Source organism: Peromyscus californicus, unplaced genomic scaffold, assembly GCF_007827085.1.
Source record: "Peromyscus californicus insignis strain IS unplaced genomic scaffold, ASM782708v3 Scaffold_9__1_contigs__length_137607984, whole genome shotgun sequence".
NCBI lineage: Eukaryota > Metazoa > Chordata > Mammalia > Rodentia > Cricetidae > Peromyscus > Peromyscus californicus.
Genome location: NW_026294617.1, coordinates 130,964,826 through 130,981,838, shown reverse-complemented (window position 1 = coordinate 130,981,838; position 17,013 = coordinate 130,964,826). Strand labels below are relative to the sequence as shown.

The window sequence follows — 17,013 nt, the reverse complement described above, 5'->3', positions numbered from 1 at the left end:
GTAAATAACTTAGCCTTATAGGCCACAGAGGACCTCCATCACATATCTGTCTTTATTAGTTTAGAAAGCCCTTTTTAAAAGCAAAACTCTGTAGTTCTTATGGAAGCTACGGGTAGAATCTGACCCCTGGGTCACACAGTTAGCAAGCCCTGGCTGTATCATGAATTTGTCTTGCTTGTTTCTAGGGTGCTATGGCTGTGGATTTTTTTTCTTTTTTCAGAGAATGAAAAATGCATTAGGCAAATCACATACAAGAGATTGTCTTCTGCTTCAGATGTATGCAGGGCTTAAATGAAACCATTGATCATTTTTGCAGGGATGGGATGGGATGGGAATGTGTGTAGAAACAGTGAGATGAGTGTGGTTGCAGAAGTGAGGAACCATTCCTCACATCAATTTTAAGCAGTATCTTGTACATCATACATATTTCTTCCTCTTCCTCAGACGAGCAGTTTGGACACAAGGCTTGATGGCATTGGGCCCACGCTTCCTTGGCAACCCTAGTGACAGCCCTGCTGCCCTTTGTGAAACGGAGCAGCTGGTCCAGCCGTCCAGTGCCCACCCTCTCTGCTGTATCTTACAAGGGGCTTGGAAGTCTCTTCCTGACTAGAATTTTGAAGGTGAATTCCCACGGCCTGTTGCGAGGAGACCCCACAGCAGCCAGCACCTCTGACAGCCTGTCTGCCACTGTTCTCTGTGACTCCAGAGGAAAATGAGTGTCGGGATTTGTCTTGACCTTTTTTTGGGATCCTCTGATGCATACCCAGGTGGCTGTCTCCAGAACCCCATACAGCCATTTCCCCTTTACTTTGTCTTTCTGCCTTTCCCTCCATTTCCCACCAACTATAAAAATGTATAAAAAGAAGAAACAATTTGAAGACAATCAGACGCTCCAAAATACTTACCCAAATACTCTTGACAAATCAGAGTGCACACATACACACATCCTTATCTTTTAATCCAGATTGGGTTTGCTGAACACTGAATTGGGGGTTAAAAAGACAGATAGATCGTGAGTTCAATTCTGAATTCCTTAATCTTGTTCTGGGCTGTGCCCTTTCTGTCCTGGGAACACAGATTGGTTAAAGGGGCACCTGATTGATAGACTGGCCCCTTGCCAGTCTGTACCAATCGGGACTAGCAGAATCTTTTCACTTGATTGGCCAGAAGGTCTGGAACACATTAGATGAAACACGTACTTTCCTTTTTCATCCCAAGCCTTTTCTGGAGCATGCCTTGGCATCACTCCCATTCAGGAGTAAAGAAAACTGGTCAGGAAGTACACACTGACCAACAGGAGGAACAGCTCAACACCAAGAAATTCCATGCACATTTGTCCTTGTGCTAAGACAGAGCTGGCCTGGCTGCCTCTTCCAGTTTCTGCGCGCTCTTCACCATAGGCATCCTTGGGTGAAGATCTTACCCTCTCTGGCTTCTACTCAGTGCTTCATACAGATTCAGAGAGCATGTGTCATGTGCTAGACATCATTCTCAAGAGTCAGGAACCAAGGTATTCCATACCTTGTCCCAACCATTTGTCCAAAAGCGTAACTCTTGGTCACTGTTATTCAGCTTTGGGAAATAAGGATTTGGGGTGAGGAAGCTACTTCTGAGCTATAATTACCCATAGCACGGTCATCTTTGGAAGTGTCAATAGTGAGCAGAGCTTAAGAGGAAGTTGAGTGGTCTCTGCATAAGATCTCTCATTCCTGCTTTCCTCCAAGTACCAAAATAAATACTCCCGTTTTGTGTAACCTCATCTTTTCTGTTCCCCCATGTCAGACTAATCGCCTTTTCATCTGTATCTTTAAATTGGGTCTCAGCCTCCTTAGCCCAGGCTACCTAACTGTGTTCTAGCTGTCCAACACTATTTAATCTGAAACAGGGAGTTGACTCTAATTGGGTGGTAGACCACTTGTCTTGAGCTTTTGCAAACATGTACTTTTCTGGGTTTTGTAATCCCTGTGGCTTACTTTCTGATGAAATCCCATTAATTGCCTCAACTGACCAAGTGCTTATCCTCTGCTGGGAGTTAGTTACTTTTCTGATGCTATGATAAAACACCATGATCAAGAAAGCTCCTGGAAGGAAGGATTTATTTGGTTTGTGGTTCCAGAGAGGTAAGAGCCTTGTGGTGGGAAAGTATGGCAGTTGGAGGAGCAAGACAAGAGCTTACATTTTAAATAACCAACAAGATGCAGAAGAGGTGAGCAGAGAGTGGCCTGAGGCTTTCAACTCTCAAAACCTTTGCCCAGTGACGGATTTCCTAAGCCTCCCCAAACAGCACCCCCAACCAGAGACCAAGTGTCCAGACACACACGCCTGTGGGAGACAGTCTCCCCCAGCCACCACAGGCGTGCCCAGTGGTCTTCTGACTGATTCACTGTAGCTACTTCTTGGGAGCCTTTGAGTCTTCAGTGAAGCCAGGTCCTTGTGTACAGATTTGGTGCTCTAACTCCTGTTCTAAAGAAAAAAGGTTTGGTTTTCCAGTGTGGAATTCCAGACACCCCCAGGATCATCATCATCTCTAGTCCCGTCTTTCTAGGTATCTGTCACTGACTGAGCTTTCTCATGGCCATGTTTGCAGCTGTGGCCTCTGCCTACTTCATCCATTCCTGACATCCTCCTCAGAACAGCATCAGCACACTTTAAGAGTGTTCAGGAGACACAGCAGCATTAAAATACTGTCCATACCTCACCAGAAATGACTTTTTCTTTCTTTTTAAAGATTATTTTATTTTAAAGTGTGTGTGTGTGTGTGTGTGTGTGTGTGTGTGTGTGTGTGTGTGTGTGTGTGTCTTTATTTGCACAGGTATGCAGGTCCTGGCAGAGACCAGAAGAGGGCATTGGATCCCCTGGAATTGGAATTACAGGCAGTTGAGAGTCTCCTGGCGTGGGCAGGACCTAAACTCTGGTCCTCTTTAAAGGTAGTACACACTCTCAATGGCCGAGCCACACCTCCTCAGCCTCTTTTTTTCTTTAGATATGGAGTCTCACTTCATAATCTCAAACTTGCAATCATCTTACCTCTGTTTCCTGGATGCTGGGTACAGTTCTATGCCATCATGGCCAGCTAAGACTGTCATGCATCTGGAAAGGTTACTTCAGGAAGTAAGTTGGCAGGGGCATCATTGAAATGCAGAAACTGACAAAATCTCAGCATTCTCCTTTTCCTGAGCTTCCCAGGGCCTCTGTAATTCAAGGGATCTCAGTGGCCTCTGGGCTAGCATTTCCCTGAGTCGCTTTGTAAACCCCTCACTCCCTAAGTTTATTCCTTTTGTGAGTCAATCACACATAAACTTTTTACTTTTTAAAATATACCATACTGCCCTGAAAGTAGTAAAGTTGATAGAGGCAGCAAAATTGTGAGCTCTCACACTTATTATTTAATGTGTGAAATTAACAAATGGAAATAACGGAGTTTTTTCCTTCTTTACCAGTCTCAAGTGATAGTGTCAGTTGTATGAAGTGAGAGAATTGGAATTTAGAGGATTTTCTTTTCATTATAGTGGAGATTAGTATTCACCACTCAACTGGGAATGGATTTGCATAAAGATCCCAATATCAATAATCATTTGGAATCTATTTCACCCAGATAAATTGGAATCTCTAGCAAAAATAAGCAAGACTTACCTGCTGCGTTTCTAAACAAAAAGATTAAAGCAATATGAATTTCTTGTTACTGGATCTTGAGTCTGGGCCCACTTGGGTCTCTCTTTCTTTCCTTGGTCGCAGTTTCTCTTCAGCGTGGACATGAGTTGATGAAACAAAAAGAGAAGATGGAGCGTAAGGGTGATGTTGGGTTGACCCAGTGGGGAGGTCATAGATTTGAACTGTCTGGACATGCCATCCACGCCATCCCTGGAGGGGGCACACCATTGCTGCAGGCAGTGGTCGCCAGGAAGAAAGAAGAAATCCTTCATAATGTTAATCCTGAGGATACTCATCACCCTTGCCGGAAAGTAGTCTTCCAAATTCCCTTTGTTATAGACTTTTATGTGTGTTTATGGCTTAAGATACTTGTTAGGAGGGTGCTCGGAGAGGGTCCAGTGCTTCAAGTGTTTGCTGTGTAAACATGGAGACTTCAGCTCCCCAGAACCCATGTGAATGCTAGGCAGACGTGGCAGCTCACTTAAAACCCTAGCACTTGGTGGGGGCAGAGTTAGGAGAGCCCCCAGGCAAGCTGGCTAATGGCAGGATTGTGAGCTGTGGATTACATGAGACACCTTACCCTAATAGGTAAAGTGGAGAGTGATTGAAGAACACATACACACACATTTATACATGTGTATACACACATGTGTACATACGTGCATGCCACATGCGTACATAGACAGTCTTATTAGAGATGATAATAGCAAGCAATCATTGTTTTTTATTTTCCATCAAATACAAAGATTATAACAGGAATATCAGCCACAATCAAAATGCCATATATGGAGTGGTTAAATGGACTAGGCAATTTTCTGTCTTTTTAATTATTACCCTGTTAATATTCATTGCTGTTATCCACTTCCTATGACAAAATAGTGACTTATGGAACATAATAATTTGCTCAGTTCCTATTTGTAGTACAGAATGGAAGTTGTGACCCATGAAGCAGGCCAAGGAGCCTCTGAACGCTCTATCCCTGTAGGATAGCAGAGTCTATAGAAGCTCTAGTGAGGTCCCGTGAGCTTTCTGCTATGGGAGTTCATTATTTCCCATTCTAATATCTTGACATAGTGTCAGTTTCTAGCATTAGTCATTTATAGAGATGTGTGGTGATCTATTTTAAATTTGCACACATCAAGAAAGTAGGCCTAATGGGTGGAAATTAAGGCAGTCTGAATCTCTGTTGTGTTAGCACCAACGTGTTGCTGGGGGAAGCTGTCTCTAAGGTTTTGGTGAGCTCTGACTTGGACTCTGGTCTCGTTATTTGTGGGATGAAGGTTTGCAGTAGACGTCTGCTCTGGGACCTCCCTAACCCAACAGCTCTCTGGACTGCACCTCAGGTGGGGTTGGTTCCTGGAACCTTTCAAGGTCTTTTTAGACTTCTATTTTTAGAACTGAACGTTTCTTGTCTTCCATTGGTTAGGCTTCCAATTCTTACGTTTCTTTCAAATGGAGATCTTGTAAGAGCTATTACTTAGCACTATCCCAAATGTACCATGTGCAGAATTAAATACAACCTGCATTTAGGACTTCAATAATCGTATTTCATCAGTATTCGGCATTCACTCTCCTGTGCGATTAAGGTTAAACAACAGAACAGTATTTCTCCATCAGGTGGCATTTTAAACTACATTGTGTGTGTGACAGATGGGATCTTACAAATGCATTAGGCTTGCTTATTTTAATATCTAAGCATATGCAAAAGTTCTAGAAATATTTTACATGCAAATGTCTGGGGCTCCACCAGGGCCTATAAAAGAAATCTGTGCTCTGTGACTTCAAAGCCTCGGTCTCAACAACTAATCACTCCACTATTTCCAAATCAAATTCCTTCAAACAAATCAAAGGCGTTTGTCCTCCCCAAGAACCAAGTTCAGTGGCAAGTTTGACATTTGAAAATTGGGCTGCTTATTGAGATATTCATGCACCAAAAAAATCACCCAGAATTCTTTCAGGGAAAGAGAATCACCTTTCTTCATGCTCCAGTGACTCAGAAATTTGTCAAAAAGAACTTTATCAAATTTTACACACACACACACACACACACACACACACACACACACACACACACACACGCGACCTCACCTTTGTAGTAATTTCAACACAAGAGATTTCTGTTTTCTGGAAGGCTGTGACCCCTGAGACTTCAGCCCTCCACAGCTGTGATCACCCCGTGGCTGGTAAGATGCTAACAATAGCACTGATTGAGAGAAGGAAAAGGGGGAGGTATGCCACATACCAAAATGAAACGACCTCCCCAAGCAGAAATATTTTAAACACTGTGGCACTTGTAGTGAGTAGAATGAAGTGCCCAATCTGCTGGGTAGCTGAGCGGAACCGAAGAGAAGGGAGCTGTAATGACAAATAACTAACCTTTCCCCAAGCTTCCTGCACACAAGGCGCTGGGCGCTGTTCTTCGCATGCATTCCTTCATTTAATGTACCCAGCAGCCTTGCGGCAGGGTGCACTCTTGCTCTTGAGGAAGCTGAAGTTGGCAGACATTGAATAACTTAGCTAGAGTTTTCTGCTAAGAAACCCAGATAGGGCTGATATCTTATTTGTTCAACTATGGTACTGCCTCTCCTCTATGGGGACAGAAAACTCACAGCCCTGCGAGGAACAGGTGACAGACAATTCATGAGACTGGAGCTACCCTCTGCTTGCAAGGACCAGCTGCCAGTCAAAACTTTGTAAGTCAAAGAATGACTGCAGAGGAAAGACGATGTAAGACCTAGAGACACGCTGGCCCCACAGCCTCCAGTGCCCACCCATGTTAGCCTGCCCTTGCCACTGTTTCCCATCCTTGATTCTCCAGCACCATGTGTTTTCCATCCCTTGAACCATTTCTGCACAAAGCTGCTTAGAGCACGAGGCCATTCTAACAGCCTCTCCCACCCTTCGCTGGCACTGTTACTTCTGAGACCAAGCTGTCCTCTACACTGGCCAGAATTCAGACTCCAGAATTCAGCAGGCCTGGGACAAACCTGACTTGTGAAAGTATGTGGTCACCTTTCTTCTCTACCAGTCAAAACATTAGCTTCTCCAGAGGCGGCTGCCAGCTAGTCTGTCACTGCGTGCTGTGTCTTCCCCGCCCAGTGGCATCTGGGACACGGTTGGTGTTTAGTCAACATTTGCACTTAAATTAGTTAATGAATGTATGGTAGATGAAAGCTATGGAATTTCTTATGAAGATTGTCAATAATTGGATACTACTGCCATTAATAAGTTTATAACAATGTACTATTTGGAAATACTTCTATTTAGAAACGTCATATTATGGATTCCAGAGTTGAAGGTGTACCAGCATATGTGTACACCTGTGTCTAATGTACTCTGCTTGTTCAGTAAATCTTTACCGTGTACTCAGTGACCCTTCTAGGTATTGGAGTATATGGTCATTGACCTTTATAAGTTGACTTGTTTTCCACCTCCTTTAAAATATTTTGGTGAATGTTCTCAAGCCCTGTTCCTGGGCAACTCTACTAAGGTTTTATAACCTCTCTGCTCAGTGGTACACAATTGGTAGCTTAAGATGCCTTGAAGTCACAAGCTTATTCTCAATTCAGTAAATTGTTCTTATCCTTAGCTAATCAAAGCCCTAACTTGAGATGATACTCCATCTTCCTCCCTTGCAGTGGTGGAACATTACATCTGGGTGGGAGACATGGTACCTCACTTAGCTCTTTCTCTGCCTCCCAGCCTCTTTTCTCACCAGAGAGCTGCTGTTTCAGCAAGAGGCAGGATAAGGAAACAGTCATCCTTCAACAAGTACACAGTTATTCCTCTGATCTGTTGGGTGGTTCCAGGTGATGTACCTGGTTCTGATCTGGTGGGTGGCTGCAGGTGATATACCTAGCTGAGGAAGCTTTCATGGGTTTCTTAGATTTTCCCCAATTGGACCACTCTTCGATGATGATGCTGATTCTGGCATCTTTTCTATTCTAAATAGTCTGTGGTGGCTCTTCTCTCACCCCATAGGAGATGAAGGGTTCAGTGTCAGCCACAGCACGAGTCCATAGAGCCCATTTACACATGTGATATAATGGCACATCCTCACCTATTCACTGTTTCTCTGGCTCCTACATGATCCACTTCTGCTCTGTAGGCGACTTCATGACTCCCCCACAGACTCTGGAAACACTCCTGTCCAGTCAAAGGTTAGCTGAGCATTGATCCTTATAGCTGGAGAATTTCTCTTCAGCTCCTGCCAAGCCCCGCCAGTCCCAGAGCCCATTTATAAAATAAACACACCGACTCTTATATTATTTAAACTGCTTGGCCATTAGCTCAGGCCTACCATTGTCTAGCTCTTACTCTTATACTAAGCCCATTTCTGTTAATCTGTATGTTGCCACGTGTTCTGTGGCTTTACCTGTTGTCTCTACATGATGCTCCCTGAACGGCAGCTGGTGTCTCCTCCTCCTGTCTTCCTGTCCTTTTCTTCTCTCCTCTCTGTTAGTCCTGCCTATACCTCCTGTTTGGCTACTGGCCAATCAGGGTTTTATTTATACAGAGTGATATCCACAGCAGATCCTCTCTGTCCTCTGACCAGGAAACAGAGTCCACAGGTCTTTTATGATTCTAGTGAAGATGCCTTTGCCAGACTTGGGCTGTAAGTGGGGCCTTTGCAGTGAAGTTCTCCACCTGATCCTTTCACATTCTGCACCGTCTGTGTCTCAAAGTGGAGAAGGAAAATCCGCATATGGTAGGCAGTACTTGGAAATTCTAATCTTGTTTTATTTGTGGTCTTTGTAGACACTTCAATTATTTAGGATACTTTTGTGTAGTGTCCGGTTACACACATGAATCTATATAATATATGGATGTATATTTCTCAAATGTGTTGAATACAACTTGTAGATATAATAACTAAATTTTGTCTCCTTTCCAATTAAACATATTCAGGTTTTGCTCAGTGTGGTAGCACATTTCAGTAATCTCAGCATTTGGGAAAATGAAGCAGGAGAATGAATAGCTTGAGGCCAGATGGGCTACATAGTGACATAGAATACAGCCTGGGCTACATAGTGAGTTGGAGGCCAGCCTGGGCTACATAGTGTCACTCTCTGTTAGAAATAAATAAAAATGAAATTAAAATTAATTCAGTTCTTTCTCTGCTCCTAGGTATGGGTTTTTCCATGACTTTCTGATATGTTTTACGTAATGTAAAGTGTTCTGGGCACTTTAAATAACAAAATGCCCCCACAGTCTAAATACACAGCCCCACGTAGCAAGAGGACATCCCTTCCTCCCCAACTGCACTCAAAACTGCAGCTAATCTTTCTCTTTTCTTTGGACCCGGGATTGTTCCAACTGTTTTTTCCTGGGCCTGCTTCTCCTTATACTAGCCAGCTACTGTTTATAGGCTGTTTGGAGTTGGAGCAATAGGTAAGGATGAGGGGGGAATTCACGTGATACAGTTCTTCTGTCAGCTGGCCTCATGTACTCTGGGTCCAGCCAGTATTTAAAGCCAGCCTGCCATGGTTCACTTTCCTGGATCCTCCGAATGCCCCCCAGGCCCAAGGCTGGGAGCATCTTGACTGCACATTGTCTTGGTGCAGATAATGTACTTCCCTCCCTCTCTTTCCTTTCTCGTTCCTTACACACTCATTCCACAGCAGTGAGTGTGATGCTCAGCAGTTGATGCACAGCAGTGTAAGGCACAGCAGTGAGTGAGTGACACCGCAGTGGGACACAACAGTGGGACACATATCCTACTGTTTCCATTCAGGACGCTCAGGCTCAGAAAAGGCAGGTGACCTGCTCACACTTAGGAGTCCCTCTCCCTTTCCCTCTAAGTTAGCACATTGCCGTCCCAGGACTGGAGGTCCTGTGAGCAGATGAAAAGAGAGGTCCCTGTTGGCATTTTATGGGCCTAAATAGTGATTGGGAAATCCAGACATTGAATAAACTGAACTCATAAGTGTTGGAGAGTAAATAAAATGCATTTAATTACAGTTTAGAATTATTAAGCTTATTTGAAAAACAAATCAGGCTTACACTGAAAAGAAATAAAAAAACTAAAGACAAGAGCATAGAAATAATCAAAATGAAAAAAAGTTCATCTATTACAGAAAACAAAATTGTTGATTATTATAACAAAACTTAATGTGGCTTGCCCACATCTGAAAGAAAACTGATTAGCAATTATCTGATCAGCTAATCACCAGTGACAAACTGCCTATGCCATACCTAGTGTCTTGGGATGCCAACCCCCTCCCATATTGTAACTGCAATGACAGAGGAAGTGAATGTGTGTGGCAGCCAGGTTTATGCCACTCAACAAACACCTGAGATGCTCAGCTTAGAGGAATATCTACACTGGTCACAGCTTCAGTGGTTTCATCTGGGATCTGCTGACATGTTGTGGGAAAGTACCTTGTGGCAGGAATGGGTGCTGTAGTGAAACTTGCAATGCCCAGGAAGAGGAAAGGACTAAAGTCTGCTATCCCATTAAAAGAGATGGCTCTAAATGACCTGACAGCCTTCCGGAAGGCCCTGCATCTTCCTGTCTGTCTGTCTGTCTGTCTATCTATCTATCTATCTATCTATCTATCTATCTATCTATCTATCTATCTATCTGTTTATTTTATATCCTGGCTGCAGTTTGTCTCCGTCCTCTCCTTACAGTCCCCCCGCCCCAAAACCCTCTCCATTTCTGTTTAGGAAAGGGCAACTCCCCCACGAGTGTCAACAAAACATGGCCTATCAAGTTGCAGTAAGACTAAGCACCTCCCCATGTGTTAAGGCTGAGGCCCTACTTCTTAAGGTTTACTCCACCTGTAATTATGCATAAGATGGGACCTAAACCTTGAACACATGGGCCACTGAGAGGCGTTTCTGATCCAAACCACAGCAGTATGCAAACCTAATTTGACTATAGAAGAAGGCCATAGTAGAGGCCTGGCCAGCACACATATAACAACCTGGAGAAGAGTGCCCAGCAAAAATCTATGAAACTCAAAATAAGATTGGACAATGGCGGGCGAGAGTTAAGTGTGTAAGACTAAGCATGTGGTTGAAGAGATTCGGGGGTCCTGCCAATCTCTCATAGGGCAATGTCATTCGTGTTTCTTCAACATTTCTACTGACTAGCCAATTTTCTTGAATAGGGAGAGGTCATCTTTGGGTGCCCTGGTATTAGGGCAGTTTTCTTCACCCTGTCCTGTTCCTGCACCTCGAGGGCTAGGCCACTGCCCTGGGATGAGATGATGCATCTTCTAATTGGTGCTGAATCGTTTGTAATTTCTCTCTAGACTTACTTTACAGGTCATTTCACTCTCCGTCAAGTTTGTGTTTGGATTTGTCTCCCCATTCACTCACTTCTCCACTGACCTTTCAATACTGAAGGCTGTCTTTGGAAGTTAAGAATGTCTGCTACAAAGCTGCTCATGCTGGAGGTTTTTCAAGTAGCTTAAGAGACAGATGCTGCTGCGTGGAGTTGGCAGAGTCCAAAAGACATGACCTATAGGCACACTAAATTGAGAAAAACTGACGAGAGTAGGCACAGCAAGATGATCTCTGGAGGCAGGGCTGCAGGTGAAGACGCCGGAGTGGCCATGTGATCCCGGTGTGAAAGCCCTGTTCTTTGGTGACTCTCCTTGGTCTGCCGTTTGCTTTAGATTTTGTACTGTAGTCTCAAAGCAACAATTCTTGATTCGGGTTAGTCACATATTAAATATTTTCCTTTTTTTTGTATTCTAAAAAGTGTTCCTTTCTCGGCTGCTGAAGAGAACTCTCATCTCTGCTTTAAGTGTGGTGACATAGATCGATGTTTTCAGCTATTTAGAATAAATCCAGTATAGATACCAAATGTGCTTCTATGTTTTTATTCAGTCTGTTCTGATTTTTAATACACATAATGTGTTCTCCTAGTCAGGCTTTGTTACAGTGACAAATATCTAAAAGAAAAATATTAAAAGGAAGAAAGATAGTTTTGATATCATATTTTGAAAGTATCAGTCCATAGTCAGATGGCTTCATTCAAGGAAAAACGTTATGGGGGAAGGGCATGGCAGAGGAATATTGTTCACCTCATGGCACCCAGAAAGCAAAGAGACTTTGCATCAAGATACATCCTTCAAAGGCATGCTTCTAGGAAGCCCCTTTCTCCAAGGAGGTCCCAACTTCCACCATTCTAGCACCTCTAAGCAATCTATTCAGATACTGAATTAATCAGTGAATTAAACTACTGATTAGGTCAGAGCCCGCATATTTCTAATCTTCTCTGGGATCCTCTCATTGATACACCCAGAGGTAAGCTTTATTGATATAATAGGCATATCTCAATCCAATCAAGTTCATAGTCTTGATTATCAGTCACATGGGGATTGACTATTCCCCTCCCCGTTGTCATGACTAGCTTGAATGCAATATTGAGCTCACTCATTGGGAATGGTTCCAAATTGGTCAACAACCACCTGAGGTCTTCACACTCTGATAGCAGGACCACTTCCTCAGAGAAGTGGAGCAGGGCTGTGTCAATACCCCATGCTTTTCCCCACCAGAACATCTTCGTTATCTCTGCCCAGGCCCTCAGCAGGCTTTCTGCTGTCTTAATATCTCCATAAATCCTGCAGCACTGTGAAATTTCTCAAGGACTAGAACATGTTGTCAAAATGTCCTGGTGTCTTATCACAACCTTACCTCAGTCTCAGCAGCACAATCTTTGAACTCATTCCTGGTGTGTTTCTATCTGTTTGAGGGCGCTAACTGGTGTCTTGGCTACACCCTGTACTTTCTCAAACATGCATCACTCTGAGCATCTAGCAGACATACCTGACATCCTGTCAGGGCAATCCTATTTTAAGGCATGGTTGCCTTTCCATCTGGGGGTGGTTTGGCGTCGACACCACAGAATTGTGGCCTAGGAACCAGGTGTTCAGGGTTTCTTTGATTGAGAGACACACCATGCTTGCCTTTGTGATCTTGAACAACGGTGTGAAAACTGTTATCAAGTCAAGACAACGTTATATGCTGTAGGGATCACCCCTGGAATGGTGAATCTTAGATGTCAACTAGACAAGATCTAGAATCACCTTGGAGATGGGCCCTGCATGTGCTGTGGGAGATTATCTGTATTAGACTAAAGAGGTGTGAAGACTCACCCACTGTGGGTGAATTATTCCTTTGTCTAGGTCCCTAGATTGTATGAAAAAGAGAAAGTGAGCTATACACAAGCATTCAGGACTCTGCTTCTTGACCGTGGATACAGTGAGGGCAGCTGCCTCTAGCTCCCGCTGTCATGACTTCTTGCCATGTTGGATTGTAATCTTGAACTCTGCACCAGCTCTCTTTAAAGTACTTTTGACAGGGATTTATCATAGAAAATTTAACTAATAAAACCCTATTGGTGAAATTATTAAGACTACTCCACGTAGTTAAAAGGGAGGGTTTTTTTTTGTGGGGTAACTTACAAGTGAAGGGATAGGCTATAGGGTCTGGGAAAGGTGTGGCGCAGTCCAGCGGTGTTCTCTGGAGAACTCTGCTCAGTCTAACTCCAGCGTCCAGGGTCCAGGAACCAAGAGAGCCCATGCATCCAGATCTCAGGTCTTCAGCGTCCTCTCTCAGCCCCGCCTTGTAGGCGTGACAGTTACCGAAGCCTCAGTGGGGGTTGGACCAGCTGGAATGGCTACCCACTACAAAATCCCCTTGTTAATAAACGTGAGTTACTTCTTACCTTCAGCACAGTGGGATCCAGGCCCTTCTGTAGGCTAAACATAGGCTTTTAAGCCAGTAGACATCTCACAGAACTTCAGGAAGGTTACTGTAAGAATGGATTCCAGCTTGTATGTTTTATAGATAACTGGTTTTTAGCATTAAAAAGCTGATTGTTGTTGGACAAATCATTTTACTTCTTCACTGATGATCTCTAGGGAACACAGTGGGAAGGGACTACAAGATGAAATAGTAAGTTAAACATCCACAGTGTTTGTCCTTTGAGAAGTTATCATCGGTGAATGTGTTGGATCGTTTTATGTCAACTTGACACAAGCTAAAGCTATCTGAGAAGAGGGAACCTCAATTAAGAAAATGCCTCCATAAGATTGGACTGCAGGCAAATGTGAAGGACATTTTCTTAATTAGCTATTGATAGAGGAGAACCCAGCCTATTGTGGTGATGCCATCCCTGTCCTGGTGGTCCTGAGATCTATAAGAAATCAGGCTGAGCAAGCCAGTAAGCAGCACTCCTCCATGGCCTCTGCATTAGCTCCTGCCTCCAGGATCCTGCCCTGTTTGAGTTCCTGTCCTGACTTCCTTCAGTGGTGAACAGCGATGTGGAAGTGTAAGTAGAGTACACCCTTTCTCCCCAAGCGGCTTTCATCATGGTGTTTCAGAGCAGCAATAAAAACCCTGGCTTAGACAGTGAAGAACTTCAGAAATACATGCTGCTAGAGAGGAAACCCTTCAGTTATGTGTTCCAGTTGTTCATCATCAGGTGTGGCAACCTGGGCAAATCAATTAGCACTTCTAGGACCCATATTCCTTGTGGAACATGGGGTGGTACTCACTTGGTGATGATGATGATGATTCTTCCTTCCTCCTCCTCCTTTTTTTGACTGCTTATTCTTTAATACTTAAGATCACTTCCAAATTAAAATTGCATTTATTCTAATTCGACAACTAGTCCATTAGATCTGTTTTGTACCTGAAGTCTAAAGAAAAATAAACGGAGAGGTGGGAATGGTCCCAGCCACTCATACAAAATAATCTATATAAGACACAGACAAAGCCGGGCGGTGGTGGCGCACGCCTTTAATCCCAGCACTCGGGAGGCAGAGCCAGGCGGATCTCTGTGAGTTCAAGGCCAGCCTGGGCTACCAAGTGAGTTCCAGGAAAGGCACAAAGCTACACAGAGAAACCCTGTCTCTAAAAAACCAAAAAAAAAAAAAAAAAAAAGACACCGACAAGGCTAATGTGGGACCCAAGTCCACTGAGAAAAACAAAATTCAAGTAGGATTCTCCCAGCAGAATGTCAGAAACGGTTCTTGACATTCAAGAGGATACAGCTTCTGGGCATTGCTTTTATGAGTCATGTTAAGTTTCCAGGTCCCATTTACGGAACTAGTTGCTTGTTAGTAATGATGTGTCAGAGGTTTTGGCTGTAAGGCTGAGGTTGAAGGTGACCCTGTCAGGGGCACAGGTTGGTCTGAGGCAGCATCCAAACCCCCTCCAGGCAGTGTTGCTTCTGGTTAGGTTTTAATGCAGGGTTAGGCATCATTTTAATCTTTATTCATTGTTTCAATCTGTCAGGATTATTAAATTTCTGATCTCTATACAGAATGCAGGTTTACTCAGAGGACTTCCCAGGGCTTTGTGGCAAGGGCAGGAAGGTCATCGAGAACAGCCCCTTGCTGTGACTCACACATGCACAGGGCTTTTAGAGAGTCTCTAGACACTATCTGGGTGCCTCCCACCCACCCATTACCACTTTGTGACAACCACAAGAGAAGCCACAATTCCTGTGGAGGGAGAGGTGTCATTAAGTTGGGTCTCAGCAGTGACTGTTTCTTAATGATGACGAGCCAAACTAATTGTATTGATTTGTTTATCACTGGCTTAGGAGGCCCATCAAACAAATGGGCTGAGACTGTTTCCATATTCTTATCTGTCGAGTAAATGAGAAACAAATGACCCTTCCATATGTCTGTACCCAGAAGTCGCTGCCCTCTAAGGCTGGCTGATCTGTGGCCGCAGGTGGGAGCCTTCCTCATGCTGGAGCCATGCTGTCAGCTAATACTTTATATGGATAAAGAAATGGACACGTTCAGTAGTCATTATTTTATTTCTCATTTATTTGGGGTGGGGATTCATTTTTAAAATGTACAAGTTGGATCACTGCCAAAAGTGCCAGATGGTCTGCCTTCTTCAGGAGACCTGGCCATGAGTGTTAATAAGCCTAATTTGGGATTCTCTGAGGAGTAGTCTCTGGAATGGTTGGAAATGAGAATTGAATTCAAATGAAGCGGTTCTGCATTCTTGAGTAGGACTGATGTCCAACTCTGGGCTGCCTATGTGGTGGGGAGCTGTTGGTCTTGGGGAGCCATTCTAGCCTGTTATTCCACAAACCGAGAGGAAAGGAGATGCCCAGAAGAAGGTATGATGAAGGAGGAAGGACATAGGGAAGTGCAGGCTTAGAAACAGCTAAAGAACGGGTGTTACAGTAGTCCCTTATCTAAGGGGAAAGGTTCCAAACCCTCAGTCAACATGAGACTGAAATCACTGCACAGCTTCCTTCAGTAGCTGTGGGGTTCTAGGATCCGGGTATAAACACTGCAGAACTTGGATATAGCCTCTGCATGTCCCCTTACATACTACGAATCATCTCTGCAATGTAAACTTTTGATGTGCCGTTCTCAGGAAAAGATGAAAAGTATTCGGTACATGTCCCAGGAAGATGCCTGTTCTCAATTTTTAAAAATATTTGAGATCAGTGTTGGTTAAATTCACCAATGTCGAGTTCACAGCTAAGGGCCAGGTGTCTAGAAAACAGCTTTGCCTATCCTGTGCAGAACTATAATGATTAATTTATGAATTTGACCCAAGGAGATATAAACAATAGCAACAGAGGAGAACAAGGATGACAATTACTGTATTGAAGGTTGTTTAAAACTTAACATTATCTCTGCAACTTTCCGTTTACTATTTTTGGGGCATGATGCTGTGAGTGACTGAAACCATGGCAGTGGAGCTGCAGATAGGGGAGAGCACTGAGCAGGGGATGGAGGGTTGACCTGGGTCGTAGTAGGGTTTCTGGTGCTGGGAAGAGGCACCGTGGCCACAGCAACTCTTATATAGGAAAGCATTTAATTGGGGTACCTTACAGTTCAGAGGTTTAGTCCATCATCAGGATGACAGGACATGTCGGCATTCAGGCAGACATGGTGCTGGAGAAGGAGGTAAGAGTCCTACATTTTGATCTGCAGACAGCAGTAAGTAGGCTGAATGTCACACTGAGTGTAGCTTGAGCAAAAGAGACCTCAAAACCCACCCCCACAGTGACACACTTCCTCCAACAAGGCCACACCTACTCCAACAAAGCTACACCTCCCACAAAGCTATACCTCCTAATAGTGCCACTCGCTATGAGCTTATGGGGGCCAGTTACATTCAAACTACCACAGTCTGTGACTGTTCACCCTCACTAGGGTTGAGGAACAAAATGAGGGTAGTCCTCAGAGGAGATGTAGGGAGAGACAGGAGCCAGATTCTTTGGTAAGGGGCTCACATATGTTGGCTCTCCCATTGTCTCCCCTGATCCAGCATGTAGACTATTCATATTCCACTGTAGGCTGAAGCAGCAGAGGCTGTTCCATTGCCTTAACCCACACAGGGAGGGCCTCTTCTGAAAGGGAGTGT

General features: G+C 44.0%; 1 protein-coding gene and 1 long non-coding RNA gene across 11 annotated transcripts in view; one reads left to right on the top strand and one right to left on the bottom strand.

Moving 5' to 3' along the window:
• Positions 1–17,013, top strand: part of St6galnac3 (ST6 N-acetylgalactosaminide alpha-2,6-sialyltransferase 3) — a 612,241-nt gene that overhangs the window by 369,057 nt on the left and 226,171 nt on the right. Inside the window, exon 4 of one of the 10 annotated variants that reach the window (XM_052731497.1) lies at positions 445–1,970. The exons of the other annotated variants lie outside the window; for them this stretch is intronic. Within the exon in view, the coding sequence (XP_052587457.1) occupies positions 445–610 (166 nt within the window). The 3' untranslated portion in view covers positions 611–1,970. Of the gene's footprint in view, positions 1–444; positions 1,971–17,013 lie in introns of those variants that run through there. 10 annotated transcript variants of the gene reach the window in all.
• LOC128106177 (uncharacterized) lies at positions 2,080–14,330 on the bottom strand. Its single transcript, XR_008216616.1, has 2 exons — positions 5,740–14,330; positions 2,080–3,740 (listed from the first exon to the last, which is right to left on the bottom strand). It is a non-coding gene; the product is annotated as an uncharacterized LOC128106177 (long non-coding RNA).